At 37.8% G+C, this 23,075-nt stretch overlaps 2 protein-coding genes across 3 annotated transcripts; one reads left to right on the top strand and one right to left on the bottom strand.

The window, feature by feature from the left end:
• Positions 1–10,148: 10,148 nt before the first annotated feature.
• mier3b (mesoderm induction early response 1, family member 3 b) lies at positions 10,149–16,409 on the top strand. 2 transcript variants are annotated; one of them, XM_028033414.1, is made up of 13 exons: positions 10,149–10,221; positions 12,039–12,063; positions 12,280–12,425; positions 12,671–12,793; positions 12,899–13,022; positions 13,506–13,579; positions 13,689–13,761; positions 13,869–14,017; positions 14,134–14,215; positions 14,489–14,583; positions 14,673–14,800; positions 14,918–15,072; positions 15,208–16,409. In XM_028033414.1, exons 1-13 carry the CDS (start codon positions 10,213–10,215, stop codon positions 15,678–15,680), a joined length of 1,656 nt encoding a protein of 551 aa, XP_027889215.1. In that variant the 5' UTR covers positions 10,149–10,212; the 3' UTR covers positions 15,681–16,409. The 2 variants fall into 2 exon arrangements, with proteins under 2 accessions (XP_027889215.1, XP_027889216.1); XM_028033415.1 differs by lacking the exon at positions 10,149–10,221 and adding an exon at positions 10,264–10,850.
• A 438-nt stretch (positions 16,410–16,847) lies between these two features.
• elac1 (elaC ribonuclease Z 1) lies at positions 16,848–22,499 on the bottom strand. The gene is made up of 5 exons (XM_028033416.1): positions 22,213–22,499; positions 21,837–22,043; positions 21,691–21,749; positions 21,184–21,394; positions 16,848–20,488 (listed from the first exon to the last, which is right to left on the bottom strand). Exons 1-5 carry the CDS (start codon positions 22,367–22,369, stop codon positions 20,004–20,006), a joined length of 1,119 nt encoding a protein of 372 aa, XP_027889217.1. The 5' UTR covers positions 22,370–22,499; the 3' UTR covers positions 16,848–20,003.
• Positions 22,500–23,075: the final 576 nt, after the last annotated feature.

Raw genomic sequence — 23,075 nt, 5'->3', positions numbered from 1 at the left:
CTTTTAATTAGGATACACCTGTTTCGCTTCTCCCATTAAACACAAAGCAAGTCTCGCAATCAGTAGCAGTCACATGGAAATTCTATCTTACAAAAACTCCCCGTCCAACTTGAAGAAACACATCGAGGCAACGTCTTATGAAATGGTTATAATCCTCCTGTTTCAGTAACTATAGCTTGGTCACTAGGCACTACTGTATTGTGAAACGTTGACCATAAATGAACTTTGTTTGGCATTGTTTCAGTTCCATACGTGGTGTATTTAGCTTAGGCCTAATGTTGACTGTAGCAGGCTACCTAGACTCCTCTGTTCAAGGGGGGACAGAAGCCATAGCGATAGCAATTTAGACTAAATTTAACGAATATAGGAAAGGCATGCAAGTTCAAAACCAGGTTTACAGATGCCAATAAGCTGCATTTCCCTCCCAATTCTTTTTTTATTTTGCATAATGACCAGTTGTGTGCACCACCTACTGACTGTAGCATTGACTGATTCACTGATTTGTGAAGTAGAGTAATCGTAACAGCTCTTTTTCTTCATGTTGGCCGCATTTTCTGTACTATTTATTTTTCTCATTTTCAGCACTGACCTTACTTGAAGGGAAAACTTAAGGCTTACAAAAACTTTGTATTTTCTGTCCTGGAGGGTATACTAAGAAGCTGGTTCAGTTGTAAAGCAGGTTAAGTTAACCTTGTGCTATAGGTAAAGCACCTAATGTTCTTAACTAAATGATGCCTGCAGGTATATCTATTAGCAGGTTTAATTTTGCCTGCACTTGGTTGGGTACATTATTTTAAGTGTATTTGACAAGTTTACCAAAATATAAAAAATGTCATTCAAACTGCATTTGCTTTGTTTTACTTTTTACTTGTACTTTTCATTACATTACTTGAGTACATCCATTTTTACAGTAATTTCCATACTTAAGTACAAGAAGTTTCAGATACTTTAAGACTTTAACTCAAGTAACATTTCAGTCAGTGACTTCGACTTTTACCAAAGTCATATTTTGGAGAGGTACTTGTACTTTTACTTGACTCTGAGATTTCAGTACTTTATACAACACTGCACGCCAACACACATTAAACAGGTCACAACTGTAAATGCAGAGTTTTTAATCTCTAACTAAAGCAGCAGTTTTAGCTTTACAAAGCTAATCACCCAGTTAGCAGCAGGTGAGTGATAAACAGCACAATAGCTCTGCCAGATATGTGAACTATCTACATTGACAGCTCACAAAGCAATGACACCCAAAGCAAATCACCAAGAGTTTCTCTTAATTCAGAGACGCACCTAACTCAGTTATCACTGGTCAGACCAAGTAATAAGAACTGAACGAATCAACATAAAAACCAACTGAAAACATATCTTCATATTGGGAACAAATCTGTTCCCAGGAAATATCAAACACAACTTGACACGTGTCGTAGGTCCTCTTTGTTTGTGGGGGTCTTGAATCAGCAGGCGGGGCCTCTGTCATGATGAGCAGTGACATATTTTAGATCACTGACAACAATTTTTTTTTTTTTCAAAAGCATGATGCTGCCACAACCAAACTTCATAATGAAAAGAGTATGTTTAAAACAAGTTTTCCTTTTTTCTAACATACTTGTAAATGCTCAAAGGCCAAAAGGTTCAATTTGGTTTCACATAACCAGAACAAATTCTCCCACATATGCAGTATGCTCCCTGCAGTGTTATGGGATTTCTTCATGCAATTCTTCCACAAAGGTCAGATTTGTGAAGTGAACAACTAATGTGTCGTCCCCAAACACTAGTAAAGCAACTTCTGAAGGGATTTAGTTGCTCTTCATTTTATTTAGCTATATCAGACTAAAGGATGATGAATAGAAATACATGCCACACTGTAGATTTTAAAGTGTAATGTTTTATAAACCCTATATCATTTTTCACTTTAACATTATGTGCAACCTTGTGCAGGTCCATCGATTAAAATATCAAGAAAGGACATTGAAAGTTGTGGATAGAACACAACTGTTCTGATTACATAATTGCTCGAAAAAGTATTTTCTCTAAATTGCCAAATCTCAACTCAAAACTCTATTTATGTCAGTATTTATTTGCACAGGATTTAGCTTTTTGTATTGATAAAAAAAAAATCCACACATATATTATTTATTTGAGGTTACCATATGTCTACAAGTCAAATATCAGCAACTATGAGCTAATTTTCCCCATGGCAGATAATGATTCCTTCCTTGTCACTTGTCCTCTCAATCAAAAAAGAAAAGAGCCACTCTTCTTAAGTGTGCCACAACTGTTTTTTTTTCCCAAGGCATGCCCATTGTAAGGCCTAGCTCATTTTTGTTAATAGCTTTGAGAGCCGGTGTGTAGGTGGCTCTAGCTGATATTTCCTTTTTGTGTTTTAGCAACTGTGAGAATGGCTGTTCAAGAATGGGAGGTGTGTGTGTGAAACATGAATTAATTTACATTCCAAAGAACAAAAGAAAGAAATAGAACATTTCCCAAGTTTTCACTCTCCATCCTCTGTTCCTCTTTGCTTCACAAACTGTTCTTGTGGCAGAATCTTAGGTTCCCATGGAGACAGGATCACCCACGTGTCTCGTCATGAGGAGCCTCTTATCCATGACAACACAGCTGTTTCCTCTTTCCTTCACATTTGGTGCATTGCTCATCACTTTGCATATTCTTCACAGGATTCGAATCAAAGGAGCTTTAGGAGCCCAGCATCCTGCCTAAACTGCTAAAGACCTTCACCGTTGCTGCCATGATAAGTGCCTCTCTGAACTGTCATTCCTGTAAGCAGATGCATCTGAATGAATGCGTTCAAAGGGAGCATTGATGTGTGAAAAGAAACAACATTTGATCTGTTGGTATTGGAACAAACACATCTTTTTTCTTTTTTTGGCAATTTGAGCACATCTTTTAACCTTTGTTGGTGTTGGGTTAATAAATGATTATCTTGCTTTAAAAGGAATAAAAAGGCTCACATCGCCTTTCCTAGCCACTGACATGTTGCGTCACATTCACAAATATGGGAATTTCCGCAGTTGATTCTTAAAGAAATAATCATTCAGAGAAGTAATCTTACGTGAAACGTGAGCGCCCGGAGTGACGCAGGTGGTGATTAGAAATACAAACACCTACACAAATAGATACTACGTCTGAGCACAGAAAGAAAGGAAATTGCGTTGCCCACTCTCTGTTTCTCCTCCTTGTGGAGCTGCAAATATTTACATAAAGGAATCAGAGCACAGGCAGAAGCGGCAGGTTTTTCAGGATTTAGACCCTTTTACATAAACTTTAAGCTGATACATTTTCTAGGAATTGGAAGGGTTTACTTCTCATGAAGTGGAAACTGAGCCTAGTCTTGTGATGTTCTACAGTGCTGTGAAAATGTTTTTGCCCTCTTATGAATTTCTTCTGCTTTAGTGTTTTTGTCACACTTAAATGTTTCAGTTAATCAGTTGAAGTCTAATATAAGGATCAGAATAGAATATTGAATATTGGTCAAGATTGTGAACACAAACAAAGAATGTGACTTTGGTTTAATAGGCTCAGCGTGTACAGACTTTAAAGATGCAGTATGTAACTTTTTTAGCAATATGTGTTTTCTACATATTTCTTAAAACCATCACTATATCGTGACAGTGTAATAAGAGACGGATAATTTGTGAAAAGATTAATCTCCTCCACCTCCTCCCTGGGCTATTATTGGTGTCTGAAGAAATGCACCACTCCCGACCAAAAGCAACCAATCAGAACCATGAGAAGTGTCTTAGCACTGTCAATCATCCATGTGTACTCGCTGTTCAAGGTGCTAATAGTTACTTATAGGAACACAATGACTGTGTTTGTCCACAGTCATTGGTGGTCCTGGTAGCTAGCCTAGCATTCATGACTCTGCTAACAGGAAGAAGAGGGGAAAGAGTACGCGTAATCACCCTTACATCACAGGCAATGCCAGGGGGATTAACTGGGCTAAGACACACCTCCTAATTCTGATTGGTTGTTTCTAGGTAGCACTTAGAGGAGTCAGAGAAGCTCAATTTTTTACACAGATTATCTGTCTCATATCATTCTGTCACGACATAGAGACAGTTAGTACCTGTCTACCCGGATGGTGTCCAGTGTGTTCATCAGAGAGGCATCCTGTTTCCTGCTTTTCCTTAAAGCAGATTTAATGGAACACATACCTTCCAAAAAGTTCCACTTTTTTCCTGCCAATCCACATAAAACTTGTAGTCTTGGGGATCTTCCAAATATTAGGGAAATGTGAGATTAGCCTGTGTTTCACTTTTGGTCAAGAGTGATTTATACCATGACAGCCATGTTTGCTAAGTGAATGAACTTTCTGTGCCTTTTCTTATTCTGTATCTCTATGAGAGAGAGGGGACAACTAGACGTTTTCTCTAGCAGCTCTTACAGTTTCAAGATTGTTTTTCCTTCCCAAAGTCATTCAGTGTGTGCTCAGCTAAAATTATTGTCTTTGTGTTTACTTTTGTAGTTTTATTCTTTACACGAATGACTTTTTGGTAAAGAGTGTGTCAGGTATTTTCTGTTAGCTTGTTTTCTCTTGGTATGCTTTAGGAATAATATGATTATGTGACTCTAATATTTAATATCTACCAGCAGGAGATTACTCTGGATAATTTTGTCACAATAGGTGGGAACAGAGTTTGATATAAAATATTCAGAAAAGAAATCCACAATTCAGTTAAATTATGTAAGATTTTAGCATATTTATAATTTTTTACAGAATAATGAATTACTAACGGAAAGAAACTGGTACAAAAAAGTTAAACACAAATACATATGAAATAATTTACAAATGGAACTTTGTTCTGATCCTACGTAACTACTTCTAATTACCCGAGAATAAATATCAAAACCTTTGGTCTGTCATGCACATGTATCTTACACACATTACATGAAGGCAGCCAGTGAAATATTGAATCTGCTGTGCAGCGCTTCAGAGCTCAGTGAGGGGCCGAGTTCAGAAGCAGCCTTGCTAATTCCCACACACATGGTTGATGCATGCTTCAAACTCCCTAACCTCACCAGCTACTGAGGAGACACAACAGATTCCTCACAGACTGCAGACAATCGTGTATCAGCTCACAATGGCTGCATTAAAATGAAGTTAGGTAGGTGCATTAGGAGGTGATTTAATAAAGAAACAGCTCTTGACTTTTTGATTGTTGGGATTGGTACACTTAGCAGGAGATAAATGCACCAAAGGTCCTCAACTAGTCAGCAATTTAATACAGAGTTAATGTAAAATACAGGAAGAAGCAAAATATTGCCCGATTATGGTTACACCAAAGACTGTAACCTTAACCAAGCAATTTTTTCATCAGTGAATTATTCTGGCCTGTCCTTTATCTATGCTTTTACATGTGTCTTTTTATTCAGTGAGGGGTATGCTCTGTCTTAGAATGGGCCAAAAAAGGTTGGTTAGATAATGTCAATTCATACTCAACAATAACAGAAACAACTGTCCTTCCCTCCAAAAGCAAGAACAAGATCATGTTTTTCTCTTCCTTCACCTCTGCATTGGGAGTTCTTGCAGCTTGTGCATTAAGCATAAGAACTTTTTTCTTGTGTGGTGTCTGAGAAATAAGAAGTGGGTGTGCTGCAATAGGATAGAACAGAATAGAATAAAGTAGAATAGAATAGAAACTTAAGCCAAATAAATGTGGAAGCTCAACTTCAATAGAAAATTACTACAGAAGGTAAGAACGGCAATAAAAAGCTGCCATGCTGTGGAACTGAGGATCAGCATGGCATAAGCTGTTACCTAACTTCCACCAAATGTGGATTAGACATGAGCAGACACAATTAAAAACTGTACAAATGTTTCAAAATACAACAAAGTTCTAAACCTAGATCTGGCCTAAGATGGCACAAGTTATATGCAGAAGCTTGCAAAGAGAGGCAAAAAAAAATTGAATGTACAAGGCCAACCAAAGAGAGATTTAAAATGTGATCAAAGATGCATATGAACAAAATTAGCATAAAATAATTATATAATACAAGCTGGAACATCGTATGACTACATCGTAAGGAATAATGGGGTGCGCAAAAACATATTTATATGGTAGACGTTGACAACCTGAAATTATGTGCATGACTTATGTTTGTTTTGTCTGCTTCAGTTGAGGTGTCCTTTTATCATGGCGGAAATAGTTGTGTTTTTTTTATTCTGTTACCCTTGCCCAGATCTGTTCAGATGAGCTCTTAGGAAGTACTTCAGCACCTTTATCCAGTAGAATCATACATAGGAAAAATAATGACTCTTCCACTGCAGCTCTTGCTTCATAATAGCTTCAGTGTATGAACACATGGTTGCTAATGTACCCTTAAAAATAAAACAACCCCTCCTGAGAGACTAGATGGGTGCATTTCAGAACCAAAATATTAGAAATGTTTTATTTTTGATCTCACTAACAATTTTTTTCTTACAACAAACTACTTTTGTCCCTGAGCCACTGCTTATTTTTCAGGAAAAACATCACAACTAATTAACAAAACACACAAGACCTGTATTAGGAAAACCTTTCCTGTTTAACCATCTTGTCATATTTGTATGCTGAGGAAAAAAGTCAGAGAACATACACATGCAAAAAAAACTTTTGCACTTAAAAAATGAATTGTGTTTATTTTCTCCTATAGATTACGTTACACTGTACAATCCCTCTGCAACTAGAAGGAATGTGCCACAAACCTACCAAGATACAGCATCTCAGTCAACCTGACAGGCTGGACTAGGAGAGCTTTTACTATAGAAACGGGACAAATATTGGTAATGCATTCCACAATGCATCAAAGGTCTATTTTACACTTTCTAAGATAGTGAGTGGTTCTGCTGTGAACATAATAAATATTTGAAATATATTCAAGTAATATTCAAGTAACTCCAATTATCTGTTTTCATTCATAAAAAAATATTATATGCACTATAGGAACTCTTAGAGCTATCACAAAATGCCTAAATGCAACTTGCATGTGTTTCTCATCAACTAATTCAATTTTGATCAAAGCTTGCCGACAGCGGCTGCTTTCGTGGTTGTATTTACCTTCTTTGTAAACTGTTTACTTGCATCTATTTCCAGTTCATTTCACGGGCCAATGCAAAGAGTGAGACATACGATCACTTTTCATGAGTTTCGTGGAAATTACTTTGTTACCAAAAAAAGTACAACGCCATGTTTATGCTTAGGATGAATAATATAAACTTCCAAATGGCAAAGTCCTTCAGAGGAGTTTGTTGACACTGTGGAAACTGCTCTGCAGCTGCTCACTGTTTATGGTGGACTGAAATGCTCGGCTTGATAAAAACAGACCTGTGTCATTGCACATGTTGGAGTTTTACAGGGTTCATCCAAACATAACACGATGATAATGTACTGTGTGTGTGTGTGTTTTGCGGGGTGGGGGGGTTGTTGTTGTTTTTTTGTTTTTGTTGTTGTTTGTTTGCTGCAGCACTCACTGCTAACGATGGTGTATTAGCAACACAGAGAAAATGGAAAAATGCTTTAGCTGAGTCATCTCGAACCCAAAGCATCCACACACTGCCACCTGGTGGTCAGTTATTTTATGGAAAGCGAGTACCCAGGTGTTCATGGAAAGTACACGGTGAACTTAAAAAGCGTAAAATGGGAACATATTCAGCAGGATTCAGCAATGTTACTATTTTGTCACTTTTCTATTCCACTAAACAGCTCGGCTAATAAGCGATTTAATTGCACAGATTAATAGATTTTCCTTTATCTAAAAATATTTTAGTCATGGTGACTGATTTTTTTTCTATAGTATTAATGACATTTAATTTTCCTCATTGTATGTTTTTAAAAAACTTCTTATTTATTGTTCTTAATTAAATTAATTTTTATTTTATTCAACATAAAAATATTATATTATATTATATTATATACATATACATGTAGACAAGCTGAGTTGCCACTTTAATTGTTATAGTCTATTAGTTTTTACATTTCAGTCAGTGTGCCATTCCTAAACGATGCGTGATATTTAGCTTAATCTACATGCAGTGAATGTCTCCATTTATCCTGGATCATAATAGATAATTATCAAGTTATTAGTGTAACAATGCATTATGAGGTACATCATCTGAGTGGGTAGTTGCCGGACCGCTGCAGATTCAGTGTAGGTGTGGGCCTGCGTTAATCATGCGTTTCCGGTTTGCAGTATAACAATGGATCGGTGACCCTTTCTAACCCGCCTCTCCACAACCTACGTCAGAGGATAACTTGTTGACCTGGCAATTTCACTCATTAAGTAAGGGCCCACATATCTTCCTGACAACATTGTTCTGTGAAAGTAGGTATTTAAAGTGCTTTTAAATGAGTAGTCATATATTTGCTAGAGAGGGAGGGATGAAGGGGAACAAAACAGGTAGAAAATGTTGCTTTTATTTTACTGTGCTTATCACAAGGGATGCACCAGCTAAGAAATCCAACAAAAATTATGTTTGATGTAAACTAGCCAACTTCTATAATAGATTATTCTTTCTTCCATCTTCCATCTATTTTTCTGTACACCCTTGTCCCTAGTGGGGTCGGGAGGGGTGCTGGTGTCTATCTCCAGTGAACGTTTCGGGCGAGAGGAGGGGTCCACCCTGGACAGGTCGCCAGTTTGTCGCAGTTATAACTTGTTTTCTTCTTCAATTCTTATTGTTTGCTTATATAACTTAAAATGTTTACGAGTATTAAAATTGATATTAACCCCTTAACTGCCATTCTTAAAGTACGTACTTACATGTAAAATACTCCCTGGGGTACCTTAGAAAAAAGACAAGCTTTCATACGGTGCCCTAGTTGTTTCTCTGGACTGTATGGGAAGTGGTATGAAAGGTAGTACATAATTTTTACCTGTTAAAACCCACTCGTATATGGTTCAAGTATAACCTGTGGAGGGAGGCTCCTCTGGATAGTCTGGAACCGTGACTCATAAGTCCTCCAATGCAGCCCACACTGTTTGTCCTTCACTGGGGATTCCACTTTTCAGATTTAGAGATATTAATGTCCTGTGACGGTGAAACAAAAAAATAATAATAATGACTAAATAAATACTACATTTCACTGGATAAAATAATGGGGAAACTGTGTTTAATGTAGCAATGCCAAAGCACTGATAATTTAGGAAACAATAACATTGTCCTATGGCTTACAGAGTAAAATTAACATTTGTTTATGTAATTGTAAAATTGCACAGCAATTTTATACATGACTGGATCATAGCTTTCTTGAGCAAGACAAAATTTCAGAAACAAAAACAGGAAAATCTATTTTTTTTCTTTCTTTGTTTCTTTGCTCTTCTATTAAGCAGAATTTATGCCGGTCCCATCCTGATTCTCATCTTACCTGAATCAGGGAAATGTTATCCCTTTGAAAAGAATCTTTCCCTGCACTTATTTTGCCTCCTGCTGGCCATTGTACAAGAAACAGATTGTTTTAATCTCTTTGAAGGCAACGTTGTAGAGTCAAATAACATTTTAAGGTGACTCTACTTTTGATATTTCTACATCTATTTAGAAAACATTTACCATGTTTTTAAAATACACAAATTTTATATAAAAATTAGGTGTAGAAGGAAGTGTTTGCCCAGTGCACAACTAATAGAAAGCTAGTCTACTTGTTGTTACGCGTGTGAAAAACTCTTTAAGAAAGTTTATTATGAAAATGTCACATTTTTTGCCACCTTTAAATGTGATTGAAAACACTTGAGAAGAAAAACTTTGGTAAATTTAATGCATTAGGAAAGAGTCATATTGGACAAATGCCTTTATATTACAGACTGAAAAGGTTCAATAATTTGCCTATGGCCATTTTCTTAGCAGGGTTACAAAATATTTCTTATGCTGCAAGTATAACGGAACAAAATAAATGATCATGTCCATAATAGAGCTTTGGAAATGAGATAGCTACAATATGTAATAGGAAGAGCAGGAAATAAGCTAGTATGTTCTGAGACCGTACCAGGAATGTTCTAGCAAACTGCTGGTAGAAAACTGATCTGACTTGGGCTTTTTCACGTTTTCCTGAAATGCCCTCTGTCAATTTAACATTTACTGATCATTGCCGTTACTCTGATCAGTGGTTGGTTTGACCAGCGTCACGACTACAGCCGTCACCTGGACCTCTGATTGGCTCAGAGCTCTCATCCGGGTATCGCTCTAGGACGAGCTCATTAGCTAAAGGTACCAATATGGCGGAGGTAAGAGGGAAAACAGGGGAGAAGCTCCTGGTCTTTAATCGATATTTTTTGTACTCACGTATTTTAGTTTTAATCTTTATGTTATCGATTGAGGAGAAAAACGTTTTTGCTGCATGTATAGGGTGTTTTATGCCATAAATGTCATTTTTATTCCTATAAAATATGCTTGAATGTCTGAAGTGATCCTTCACTAGGAGGCCTCTGCGCCTTCGCTCTCAGCTGCTTCGCAGTAGCGGCTGTGTAAATTGATACGTAAATTTAACGCCAGTCGGCTCCTTAAAGAAAATAACAGAGTATTTCGAGTTTATTATAGTCTAAGTTTTATTTGAACGGCTTGAGCTAATTTTACAACACCTTTACGGAAAAGAACATCTTTCCCCATCGATGACGGCGCGATGCAAACCAAATTAGTGTTTACATTTCTCGATGCAGAGCGTTAACATTAAGCTTTTAGGGTTAGCTTGGCGGCTAGCAAACTGTTTCGGGAGCAGATTCAGTTCAAATCTTGCTGTTGTCTTTTACACAGGGGCCTGATTTATTTGGATGTAGTGGAGAATCCCAATTCCTTGCTTCAAATCTGAAATTGCAATATGACTTGCGGCTCATGTCAAATTAGCTACCTATAGCAGGTAACCATAACGGTATTTCTGACTATGTATCCCCCATTGTGGATTGTTAACATGTATTCTGGATGAATGCATGGTGCTGTTTGGAGCAGAGACATTTAAAATAAATGTATACCTACATTTGGCTCATCATAATGACTATTTTAGGTTTTAGGTCTTTTTTTTTTTTTTTTTTTTCAGTGATACTATTTTGATCAAATTACGAATTTTTGGAGCTTATAATTTCACGAGTTTGCTTCGTTTTTATTACTGCAGCTGTAAAAACGCCATGCACTTTTTTTGCATACAGGTATGTTAGTAAAATTATGAAGAGGGGAAATGTTAACTCAACCAGTTTCATCTGAAAGGGCATTAAATCATTTTATGCTAAGATTGCATTTGTAGTTTAATACTTCAGACAAGTGCAGTGTTTTTGCAGCTGAATTTCTGGTGTCATCAATGCCTATGAATTTTCAATAAAACATTTTTTGGGGGAAAAAATCTTTTAAAAAATTCTTAGTTTCAAAAATGTTTTAAATATTGCTATGCTATGAGAAGTGTGATCATTTCTTATATATTAGCGCTATGATTTAAAATATATGTTTGCCGTTAAAAATTGTGACATTATGCTGTCTTGAAATGAAAATGTGTTCATCTTATATTTTTTTTTAAAGTGAAACATTATAGTTGAGACCTAAATTTTAGTTGAAAATTATGTCAGCATTTTAATACAGCCTGGTGTGTGGTTGTGTGTGTGTGTGTGCATGGGAGAGACCTAATTACGCATGTTGTAACCTATTAAATTGTTAGATTTTTTGGTCTTTCAGTATTTGAAAATGTCAACCAACAGCCAAACCTTTAAAAAAACATCAGCTTGTTTTCAGGTGAATCAAACACTGTTTTGTTAAACCAAAACATTCTGAGTAACTATTGATGCAACACGATCACAAATTTGACAGTTCTTAGCATTTGTGATCATATTTTAACATGTATGCATTTCTTTTAATTGCATCTGATGTAAAGATGTGTCAATAAAAGTTACATTAATGGACAAAATGTTTATTAGCTTATAGATTCATATGCATCACAAATTTTCCATATTCGTCCATGAATGTTTTTTGTGGTAGAGATGATTTTTTTTCTCGTAATGACAAATGTATGTTGTTGTTTTTTTCATATTGCATACATTTTTTGCTCTTTTTTTACTTTCAGGCTTCTTTAGGAAGTTCAAGTCCAGGTAATTAATTCACCATGAATTATTGTTTTTATGTTTAATTTGCCTAAGTCATTTTTAAAGAAATGTTTTGTATTACTTAGCTATTAGAAGGATACTGACTATTTTAATTGCAATGAAATCTGAACAATCTAGTCTTGTGCTCTCTTGTGTTTGTGTGATCTTCCTAAAACAATTTTTGTGCTATGCCACTAAGATATTTCTGTTTTGTTTGTTCAGTTGGCTCTTTATCTTCAGAGGACCATGACTTTGACCCAACTGCAGAAATGTTAGTTCATGAATACGATGACGAGAGGACCCTTGAAGAGGAGGAGTCTTTAGATGGCGGGAGGAACTTCAGCTCTGAACTTGCAGATTTGGAAAGGGTAAACTAGTCCTCATTTCATTTGCCTTCAAATTTCGTACTTATTCAATACAATTTAGAAAAGACCAATTCACAACAAATAAAAAGAAGTCAATTCATTAAAACATTCAGTATGTTCCAATTTAATCTTAATTACTAAATTTAGCCAATTCAAGTTTATTATTGAAATTGGTAGAAAGGTTTTCCATCTAATGCAGCCATCGGATCACAGAAAAATTATTGACACTGTTGGGTTTTTTTCATCAGGAAGGGAACATGCCTTTGGAAGAACTTTTGGCTATTTATCGCTATGAGGCGTCAGCAGGCTCCAGTATAGACAGTTCCTCTGGGGACCTGACGGATGAGCTTCCTGACATGACATTGGATAAGGTAAAGACCTGCAAATATACACACACATTAAACCTATTAAAAGTTTATATATAGGACAGAATAACTAGTTGTGGGCTATCTAATTGTTTATTCTGGTCTCATCAGGAGGAAATAGCGAAAGATCTGTTATCTGGTGATTATGAGGAGGAGACCCAATCTTCAGCTGATGATCTGACCCCATCAGTTACGTCTCATGAGACCACAGACTTCTTTCCAAGAACACTTCGATGTAAGTTTACAGATTTGTGTCTGCTGGTGTTAAAGTTTTATGTATAGCATACTGAGTGAAAAATTACATTTTTGCATTAGAATTGTGACTGAGTGACTTTGCACAAACAATGGACTTTGCATCCATTTATTTTATTATAACATTTTGTGTCACATTTTGGCATGGTTGATGATGTGTCCTTCAATATTTAACATGGTGATGATCAAAGTCAGAGTGTTTACCCTGAAAAAGAAAACTATGAACAGGAGATCAACAATATGTCAAAGTCATGGGAAAATAGTCAAATCCTTTAGGTGACATGTAAAATGTTTGCCAATTTACACTAAATTCTGACACTATTTGTGTATTCTGCAAAATTTTAGAGACAAATGAGATGACCTTGTAGATTCCCCAAATTATTTGAAGGTTTAAACCTCATGCTTCTGCATCAGAAAGTAAAGGAGTGTGTTTATTAATGTGATTTTGAAATTTTTTTTTTTTTAGCCAATGCCATCTCTGATGGGGATAAAGAATCAGAGTGTGACGATCTTGGGCCTAGCCCTGACGACTCTGGAAAAGTGAGTGATACATTGTATTATATATTACGTAATAATAAACTTCATGTCACATGAAGCCAGACCTTTTGTATTTACTTTCATCATGGTGTGTATTCTCTTTTTTTTTAAGGAAATCATGGTGGGGGCAGAGTACCAAGCAGAGGTGCCATCTGGCCTCTGTCACTACAAAGACGAGGAGAAAGGTGAGCGCTGCTTTTTGCATCTGTACATGCTGTTTAGCCAATTCCTAACAACACCAAGAGGAATTAAGCAGCAGCTCTAACTCTAAATCATCTCCTCTTGCAAACAGTGTATGAAGATGATGATGAGTTACTGTGGAGCCCAGACATTCTGTCAGAAAACAAGGTTAGGAGTTATCTCTCTGAAGTATTGTTAAGGACAACAGATGAAAGCACAGGATACGACAAACCAGGGATGCATGTTAGAGATGACGAGCAGGTAGGTCACATCTCCTTGACAATCCTTTGATGTAACACATTGAAAAAAAATCAAGATTTCGATGGGTAGTTTTTATCTGATGTGTTTTCTCCAATACTTCATTATTTCCAACTTAGGCTTTGTATGAGCTTGTGAAATGCAACTACAACATCCGCGAAGCACTAGAAAGATACTGCAACCATGTGAAATCCTCTAAAGGTAAGCAAACAAGGAAATGATCACATTATTCCTTATGTCAGTAGGTCCTTCATTTATAAATATGCAAGTTTTTTTCAGATGAGGTATAATACTGTAGTAAATCATGGAATATCCTAAGTTTGTCTTGTCAGATGTTGGATCAATTAATAAACATAATTCTTTAAGCCTTTAACCTCAGTTATTTGGACTGACTCTCTGGTTAAGACATCCTTTACTTTTCAGATGATTTCAGGAATCACTGTTTAATATTTGTTGTGTTTTGTTTTGTTTTAGAAAAATCTCCTCCATGGTCGGAGGAAGAATGCAGGAACTTTGAACACGCTCTCCAGATGTACGACAAGAACTTTCACCTTATTCAGAAACACAAAGTGAGACTTATTTCATGTTTTTATTATAGTACTTATGCAAAAGTTAAAAAAACGTTTTTTTTATTGAATTTTAATGTTTTTGTCCTCAGGTAACAACACGGACAGTAGCAGAATGTGTAGCATTTTATTACATGTGGAAGAAGTCTGAGCGCTTCGACGTGTTTGTGCAGCAGAATCGGTTCGGGAAGAAGAAGTACAGCAGCTATCCTGGTGTAACGTAAGTGACCGGAACAAGTTGGTTTTACCTGTTTGCTCCATGTCACACACACACTAGGGGAAAAAAAACGATGCCTGATGTTAAAGAAATTGTCTCGGTTGTGATCTTATTGTGCAGCGACCTGATGGACAGGCTGGTGGATGAAGCAGAGGGGTTGGTGGTGGACAGCTCGTCATCTGTGTGTTCAGGCGCGGGTGGAGGGGGAAGGATGGAGGCCACAACAGAGCAGCAGCTCAGTCTGCTCAACTCCATCACTGCAAGCGATCTCACAGGTTTGTATGGGAATAATGTGAAATTCTTCATAGCAGAAGATTTTCTGACTTGTCCTATTTTTTTTATTAATTTTTTTTTAATCGCAGTTGTCATCTTTAGGTTTTCCATGCTAACACAGTTCTGTCTCCTCACAGCTTTAAGCAACACTGTAGCCACAGTATGCGCCCCTGGAGAGGTGAGTTGCTTGGACTCCTACAGCTTTCCTCCTCTGGAAAGTCTCCACCGTGGATCCCTGAACCACGACGAATCCCTTGGGTTCCCTTCCAACGGCGCCGACCCCGACTGCCTCAACATGCTAGACGCCGGCTTCTACTCCGACCTGGGCCAGCTCGGAGGAGTGTGCGTCAGCAAGGACTGCGAGCGGCCCTCTAAGAGACTCAAGATGACACTGCCTGACTCATTTATCAACGACGTTTCCGTCGCTAACCTCGGTGTGGACTTTGAAGCCCGACGGACAACGACGCACCACCACCGAATCACCGGCGCCAAAATGGCCGTGTCTGTCACAGACTTTGGGAGCTTAGCCGGCAGCGGCGAGCCCAACGGGTTTCTGGGAGCGCACGCACGGCACCACACACAGCATACTGCAGCACTTCAGTCAGAGTGATCTTCCTCGTCTTCTTCCTCTGTTCTTCCCTTTTGAAACCTTTTTTTCTTGCTTGTACATAAGACTGACCTCACTGGAAAATCTGATTTGTTTAAATTCTATTATATAAATATATACATATCTATATATATGTATATGAATATACTTTTTGTTTTCATTTTTGTGTAATATGACATCAGTGATGTCTACCATATAGAACTAAAATCTTGATTTCTCTCAAGAGTTTATATAGCCATTTATTTTATTTTTGTTTGCGTTTATGAGATGTGTAACGTCCATGTACCGTGGGGCCCAGAAGCTGCAGTAGGAGAGTTGTGAATCTTCTTCCCTGACATATATAAGCGTCTTCAGCGCTGCAGTCTGTTATTCTGCCATTCTTTTCTGCCAAAACAGATTGTTTTCTGCCTCTAGTGTTAGTAGTTGCCTGTCTTTATTTGATGTGGTACTTATATTTAATTATTTTTTTGAAATTGTGTTGGTTTACAGGTACTTTTCAGTAATCAGAATGGTGCAGATGGTGTTGTTGACCCCCCACCAACTCCAAAAACCTGAGTGGAAGTAACACTAGCATGCAGATTCGCTCAGAGGCCAGGAAGTGTTTTGACTTGCTGTAAAGGTTCTTCAATTTGAGTTAGTTTATCAGAATCTTTGTTACAATTTTTTTTGTAGCACTTTAACCTATTAGTATAGTTTTTATTTTTTTTATTTATTTTTTTTCTCCAAAGAGTTTTTGCGGCGCTAGTGGCTCGTATTTTTTTTCTACAGTAGGCAGACAGGAAGGAGGGTGAGGAGAGGGGGGAAGACATGCGGCAAAGGTCGTCGGGACCGGGAGTAGAACCCGCGACGTCGACACGCGTCGAGGACGCAGGCAGGGGTCTCAAACTCCAGTCCTCGAGGGCCGCAGTCCTGCAACTTTTAGATGTGCCTCTGCTGCACCACACCTGAACAGAATAATTAGGTCATTAAGGCTCTGGAGAATTGATCTACACAAGGAGGAGGCAATTAAGTCATTTCATTCCAGTGTTTTGTACCTGTGGCACATCTAAAAACTGCAGGACTGCGGCCCTCGAGGACTGGAGTTTGAGACCCCTGGACTAAGGCCTCCAAACGTGGGGCGTGCTAACCCCCTGCGCCACCAGAGCACACCCTTAATATAGTTTTTTTTTCAATTTTGACTTGTCTTGAAGAGGCAAAATTTAGCCCTTGTTTGTATTTGATAAAGAATGCAGATTAATTAAGTTTTCAAAAAGGCAAATCTGGCATGTTCTATTACTCACAGCACTTAAAGGAAAAAGAAAAACAGTACTATAGCCGATTCAAGTCTTGCTCTCTCTTGCTCTTTTGCAGCCTAATTTATACGTAGATCATACATAGTGTTTGAAAATTATACAAGTTTAAACACTTTTCAAACACTTTGTTGATACTAAAATAATTAGCTTCCAGTCTTTTTCGCTCAGTTTCAGCAAACTGTGCGATATGGAGTGCGATGCACAAAACACGTCTTGATTTGAGGCCGTCTCTTGGTGCATCTCATCTTTAAGTTCAGATTGACTTAACTTGACATGTTTGAACCTTTGCAGCATCCTAATTGTTTTTTTTCTCCTCATGTCAAACTTAAATTTCTGGCCCTGGTTTGTTTTATCATCGTGCTTCTAAACAGCTGGTGAAGAAAACGGTTTGCAGCCTCACGTAATCAGAGTCGCATTGTTTTCCTTTTCTCCCTGTTGTGAAATCTTCTTTGGAGCAAACTGTAACAGCAATATAGCAATGCAAAGATTTTGGTTGGGTTAATAGCCATGTAAACACTGACACAGTAAAGTTCTGTATTTATTGAGTACACTTTGACCTTTGTAAGACTTAATTTAATACTTTTATGTTTGTTCATGCTGCTCTTTGGCAGGTTTACCTGTATATGACCTTGTTATTGTTAAATATGGTAGAATTTGTTCCTCAATCAAGTAGCTCCATTTTTTTTTCATTACTAGCAAGCTTTGGCAAACCTGCTGGTGGTGTTGTTTATTTAAAGCCTCTGAGTTGTAACCTCTGCTTAGCCTGTACTGACGAGAGATGCCTTTTAAAACCCGATTGACAATTTCATGGGAGTAACGTAGCAGAAAAGGAGCGGTTTTTACTTGACTGAATTCCGTAATTGTAAAACTAAAACAAAAAAAACAACAAAAAAAAAAGGTTCAGCGGATCGGCATCAGTGAATTGGATGCAGTAGTAGTGTTTACTTAATTTATCTATGCATCGTGCTATGAGTGTTTAGTTTGTTTCAGGGGAACATCATGTCTTGTCCAGTACATGTTTGCATTTCTCCCATAATGTTTGTGTAAAGATCAAATTCACGCCCGCTAATCATCACTAAGTTCCATCATGTAAATTCAGTTCGGAAGCCCAGCATCAGAGAGAGGTTCTTTACATCTGCATTTCATGTAAATAATTAGCAAATAGCCTTTAAAACGCCTATTAACTGACCTCTTACACTTGTGAGTTTGTGTTGATACAAAGGTTTCAAATTTGGTTCTCTGTCAGAAAGGCAATAATTTGTAGATATGTACAGTCATGGGTTATTTTTTGTTTTTCCTGCATTTAAACATTTGACTTGTTCAAATCTCATTTCTCTGTTTGGATAGTCACGATACCCAAAAACTCCAGGCGGCAGCTGAAACCACGCATGCCAGCTGCGCCTGCCTCTCTAGTGAGCCACAGAAAATGGCTTTACCTGAAGTCGTGCTGGTATTGCTCAATGTTGCGGTTTTTGCAGCCATGTGTAAAAGACACTCATCTTTCTTTCCTAAATCTTTTTACTCGTCGATATTTTGTCTTGATGGTTAAGGGATGGCTGCTGATTCTAAGTATGCGAAGAGCTCGTTTCTCTTTTAATGCAATGTGCATAATGCAGTAGGTCCTCCAAGCTCTTCTAGCTTTAGCAGTGCAGTGCTATTTATTTCACCTGTGGTTTGTACAAAGACTAAAAACTGTCAGAATGTAAAGGCCATTAAGTAGTTTGAGTAGGTTCTCACCTCCCTGTGAACTCGAAAATGTGATATTTTATTGATCTCTCTGGCTTGAGATTTGTGTGTGCAGGAAAGCACTAAACAAATTTATTTTATATTTTGTATTGTGTTTAGAAGTTTAAAAGTTAAAACAGAATATAGCAGTCGTGTTTTGAAACTGAAAATTCACATCCTTTAAAACCGAAAAACACCTTTGTGAATAAAAAAAAAACCCTACAAAACCTAAAAATGTATATCCAGAAATATAGACAATCAAAAACTTCACTATGAGAAATGTTCAAGAAGCTATCTTTATTGTTTATAAGAATTGTACATAAACATTGCTGTTTTTTTTTTCTTTTGTTAAAACATTATTTTGTACTTTCTGTTGTACTTTAATACCTTGTGTACAGATCCAGAAATAAAGCTCTGGAAAAACTTCAGAGATGATTGCATACTTTTTTGTCTTTAGTAATATTACAGTAAGGCCAGCACATTCAAGGCAGGTGTAGGTGATGATGAAATGTGAAAGGAAAAAATAACACAGCTGTAGAAGAAAAGTTAACATCCCTGAAAAATGGGTGTCAAACTAACGGCTATTGTAGATGAATACTTTTTAAAATATTTTTTCAAGTTTGTAAGATTCATCTGACAGAAACTGGGAATTTTGAAAAAGGCATGAAAAAATAAATAAATGCAGATAAGTTACCAAAGCATGATTAAGCATCAATAACTTTTACTAAAGATGAAAACAGTGATAGAAAAGCTCTCTGTTCCTCAAATGTAAATACCTGAGGTGAAGGTTTTACAGGGAGATTTGTCCAGCAAGTAGAAGAAAGTGAGAACCGTTATCTTAAAGATAAATATTGAACATCTAATAAAACACTCCTACACTTCAGGTTTATTAAAAGCCCAATCCTCCAGCAAGCAGTCGTTTGTCAATAGCTGGGGGTCCAGACTTACTGTAGAACAAGGAGCTGGTTTTTAATCAGGTTAACCTAGTGGAAGTTTCCTAATGTCCTCAACTTGCATGCTGCATTAAACAATTGTCATTATATACTTGAGTTATTAGCAAGCATTTACTGCAGTACAGACAGTTAACCTTCATTTGTCATCAAACAGAACCTGCTGGAGGATGTGAATAATTAGCTTTACGTGACTTTAAAGAAAGTTGAGAAAAAAAAGCATTATAAGAAAAGCTTTAGTGTGTATTGGTATATCTGGGTGAAATTTTTTATTTTATAGTGAACAAGGAAATGAAAGTCAGTGATCTTGAGAACTAAATTACACACATCAAATTAATCATATCCACTTGCATCAAACCTTAACTGGACGGTTGTCTTATGAGGGGAATGGGGATAGTCATAAAGTCCTCTGCCAGAATCACCTCTACCCCAGTGTCCTGTAAAGCCTGGTCAGCTTGCTTCTTGAGCTCCGAGACCTTGTCCTCGTCTCCCTCCTTCTGTAGGGAACTGGGTTTGTAGCGCTGACTGAAATGATAAAGGACCAGCCTCCGTGCAGAGCAAGTCCGAGCCACGGCCGCTGCCATCTCAGGCGTGCTGTGTCCGTGGTCCACAGCTTTCTCCTGGTGCTCGTTCCCAAGGGTGGCCTCGTGGACCAGAACGTCCGCCCTGTCGCACAGACGGAAAGCTCCTTCACCGATCACCGAGCTACAGTCTCCGAACACACAGACTTTCCTCCCGGGAATATCTGCTTCCAGAACCTCACTGGGATGCAGTAAACGTCCACTGTCAAGAACCAGAGACTCGCCAGCTTTGAGACGGCCATACAGAGGGCCTGGTTTAAGACCTAAAGTTGAGAAAATACATCAATCATTAAAAATATATATATCATAATTTTAAGTCTTTAACTGTCTAGCTCATAATCTTAAAAAAATAAATAAATTTATAAGTTTTATTTTTTTTTATTTGAATAGCCAACATGTTGAATGTAGACTTGGCTAGGGGGGGAAAAAAACAGAAAACACTTATTGGTGAACTTCACATCAAATATTTTTTTTCTTGGGATTTCAGCCTTTTAAATACAAATATATTCACAAAGTTCCGGTTTAAATTTTCACACTTTGACTACTAGACTGAAATTGGACCAATGATTTCAAATTCAGTTCGAAAATTTGAACAAAATATAAGCTGGCTAAAATTAAAAAGTTATACACTTAATTCTTTTCCATTTTGTTTTCCTAAAATATTTTAGGCACACTCACACTTTTTGGGGTAAGTGTGTAAAATTTCCTCATGGAAATTTTCTTTCAACATAACAAAGAAAGTTGAAAAACACAGAAATGACTGTCCAAAGACTGTCCCTCATGTCTTAAAAGTTCAAGAAATTGTGATGTTCACCAACAGTACAAGGAGTAAATGATCTATTAAAAAAAATTGTCATTTGTTTTTTGTTTGTGGTAAAAAGTGTTTTTTTCTATGGGAAATTCAAAATACAGTCCAATCCTTTCTCAGGTTGATACTAAATCAGGAGGTATTTGTTACCGAGCTCCTTCAGTAGTTCTTTTTTCAGTTTTCCGGGACGACCATGTTCCTGGATGCAGAAGCCAAAGGAAGGGATGCGGTGAAACAGCCTGAAGGCCTTGACAACAAACTTGTTGTCTTGGAAAAGGAGGTAACAGTCGTCGGAAACGTCCAGAGGAATCGTCCTGCCAGGCTGCTCCTGTGGATGGGGAGGACTGGAGTTCACAGTCATCTGTAATGTTAGACAAATGTTAGAGCAAATCGGAAACCTACAAGCAGCACTCAAGCAAAAATAATAAGCATTAGATATTGACATAATGATTCAAAGCATCCATTTTTAAAGAAATGTAAACAAATATAGGGAAGCTAAAATAATCTTTTTGCATTTAGATGCTGGAGGAAGTTCATCTCTACAGCTTGTACCTACATTTCTCATGATCAACATAGAACAATAAATAAAAAGTTTTTTTTTTTTTTGTTTGGCTTATCATTTTTTCATTATTAACTCCTTCAAACAGAAAAACATACCTCCAGACTCAGCTGTCCATCTTCTGGACTCTGGTCTGGCGTGGACTCCAGCTCATGCACTACAGCAGCAACAAGAGGCAAGGTATGCGTTCATGTTTTCAATTCGGTCCTGAGTTTTAGCAACAGAAGGTTTGCGTTGCACCTGCCTGCATATGAGAAGAGCAACTGTGACCCTGTGAGCCCAAGAGTCACTCTGAGAAACTTCCTGAGGCCCCGGGGCCCGTAGATGTCCACACATTTCAGGCTCTGCTCCATGTCGGGGTTGGTGTTGAGGCTCACGGTGCAGAGGAGACCAGGCAACCCGAACAGGTGATCGCCATGCAGGTGGGAGATGAAAACCTTAGTGATGCGCCCTGTGTGGACACCATGACGTGACATGACAACGCTCTACCAACAGCGAAGAAGTACAGATTGAAAGAAATCTGGTTTATTACCATCTCAAAACTTTCAGCAAAAATACTTAAAGACCCTTTTTTTTTTTTTTACTTCAAAATACTTAGAGGGGTTCGGCTGGTTCCTCACCGGCTCTGAGCTGGCTCTTCATCAGTTGGGTCTGGGTTCCCTCTCCGCAGTCAAACAGCCAGGACTCCCCGTCCGTCCGCAGCACCACGGCCGTGGCGCCGCGTTGAGGAGACGGATAAGCCGACCCGGTTCCGAGGAAAGTCATATCCATGGACATTCTCCCGGCGTTACAGGAGATCAGTCAAAAGTATCGAAACTTCCACAAACAGTGACTTGAGGCACATTGCCTGTCAGAACAGGTCACACAGTGATGACGCAAAATGTGAGGCGGGGCGGCGCTGGAAGACGACGCGCCAGAAACACAGGGTTTAAATTTTCTTGGCGTGTGTAATGCTTTAATTTTGACGACAACCCGACATTTTTTCCCAGTAATGTTTATGAAATAAAAGCATAGTGATTAAAATACTTTTAATACTAGAAGTCCCTATTTAAGCAACAGAGTAGTAGTAACATATCTCTATAAGGATAAAAGATGATCAAAGACCAAAAAGGAAACTACAAGACAAGTGAGTCAATATACAATAGAATTTATTATGTAGCAGTACATCAACTAGGTTGGGCGATATGACTATGTCAGCGTATTCATATCAATTGACAATTGATTAGTTTTTTGTTTTAAATATCTGAAATACTGCCAAACTGGTGATGGGACCTGTACTCTCAATTTCCTTTTAAGCTGTTGCCTTCATGTTATCACTCTACGTTGTTCTAAGAAGTTGAGGCACGGTGGCGAAAAACAAAACTGCTGCTGCGCAAGTTACTCACTACTACCTCCGAGTTAGTTGCCACCCACCTTGCTTAGCTGGCTAGGAGACTGAGTGGATAAAGCCTTTCCTCTAACTACATTTCCCAGAACGCAGTGC

This window comes from Xiphophorus couchianus, chromosome 12 (genome assembly GCF_001444195.1).
Source record: "Xiphophorus couchianus chromosome 12, X_couchianus-1.0, whole genome shotgun sequence".
NCBI classification, from domain to species: Eukaryota; Metazoa; Chordata; class Actinopteri; order Cyprinodontiformes; family Poeciliidae; genus Xiphophorus; species Xiphophorus couchianus.
The sequence above is the reverse complement of the archived record's forward strand: the minus strand, read 5'-3'. Positions and strand labels throughout refer to the sequence as shown.

Excerpts from the sequence above, each read along its gene's own strand:
- mier3b (XM_028033414.1), top strand. Across the intron at positions 13,023-13,505 it reads CTTTCCAAGAACACTTCGAT|CCAATGCCATCTCTGATGGG; the intron begins GTAAGTTTACAG and ends TTTTTTTTTTAG. Across the intron at positions 14,801-14,917 it reads AGCAGCTATCCTGGTGTAAC|CGACCTGATGGACAGGCTGG; the intron begins GTAAGTGACCGG and ends CTTATTGTGCAG.
- elac1 (XM_028033416.1), bottom strand. The coding sequence starts at position 22,369 with ATGTCCATGGATATGACTTTCCTCGGAACCGGGTCGGCTTATCCGTCT. Across the intron at positions 21,750-21,836 it reads GTTGCTCTTCTCATATGCAG|TGCATGAGCTGGAGTCCACG; the intron begins GCAGGTGCAACG and ends TTGCTGCTGTAG. Across the intron at positions 20,489-21,183 it reads AGAACTACTGAAGGAGCTCG|GTCTTAAACCAGGCCCTCTG; the intron begins GTAACAAATACC and ends TCTCAACTTTAG.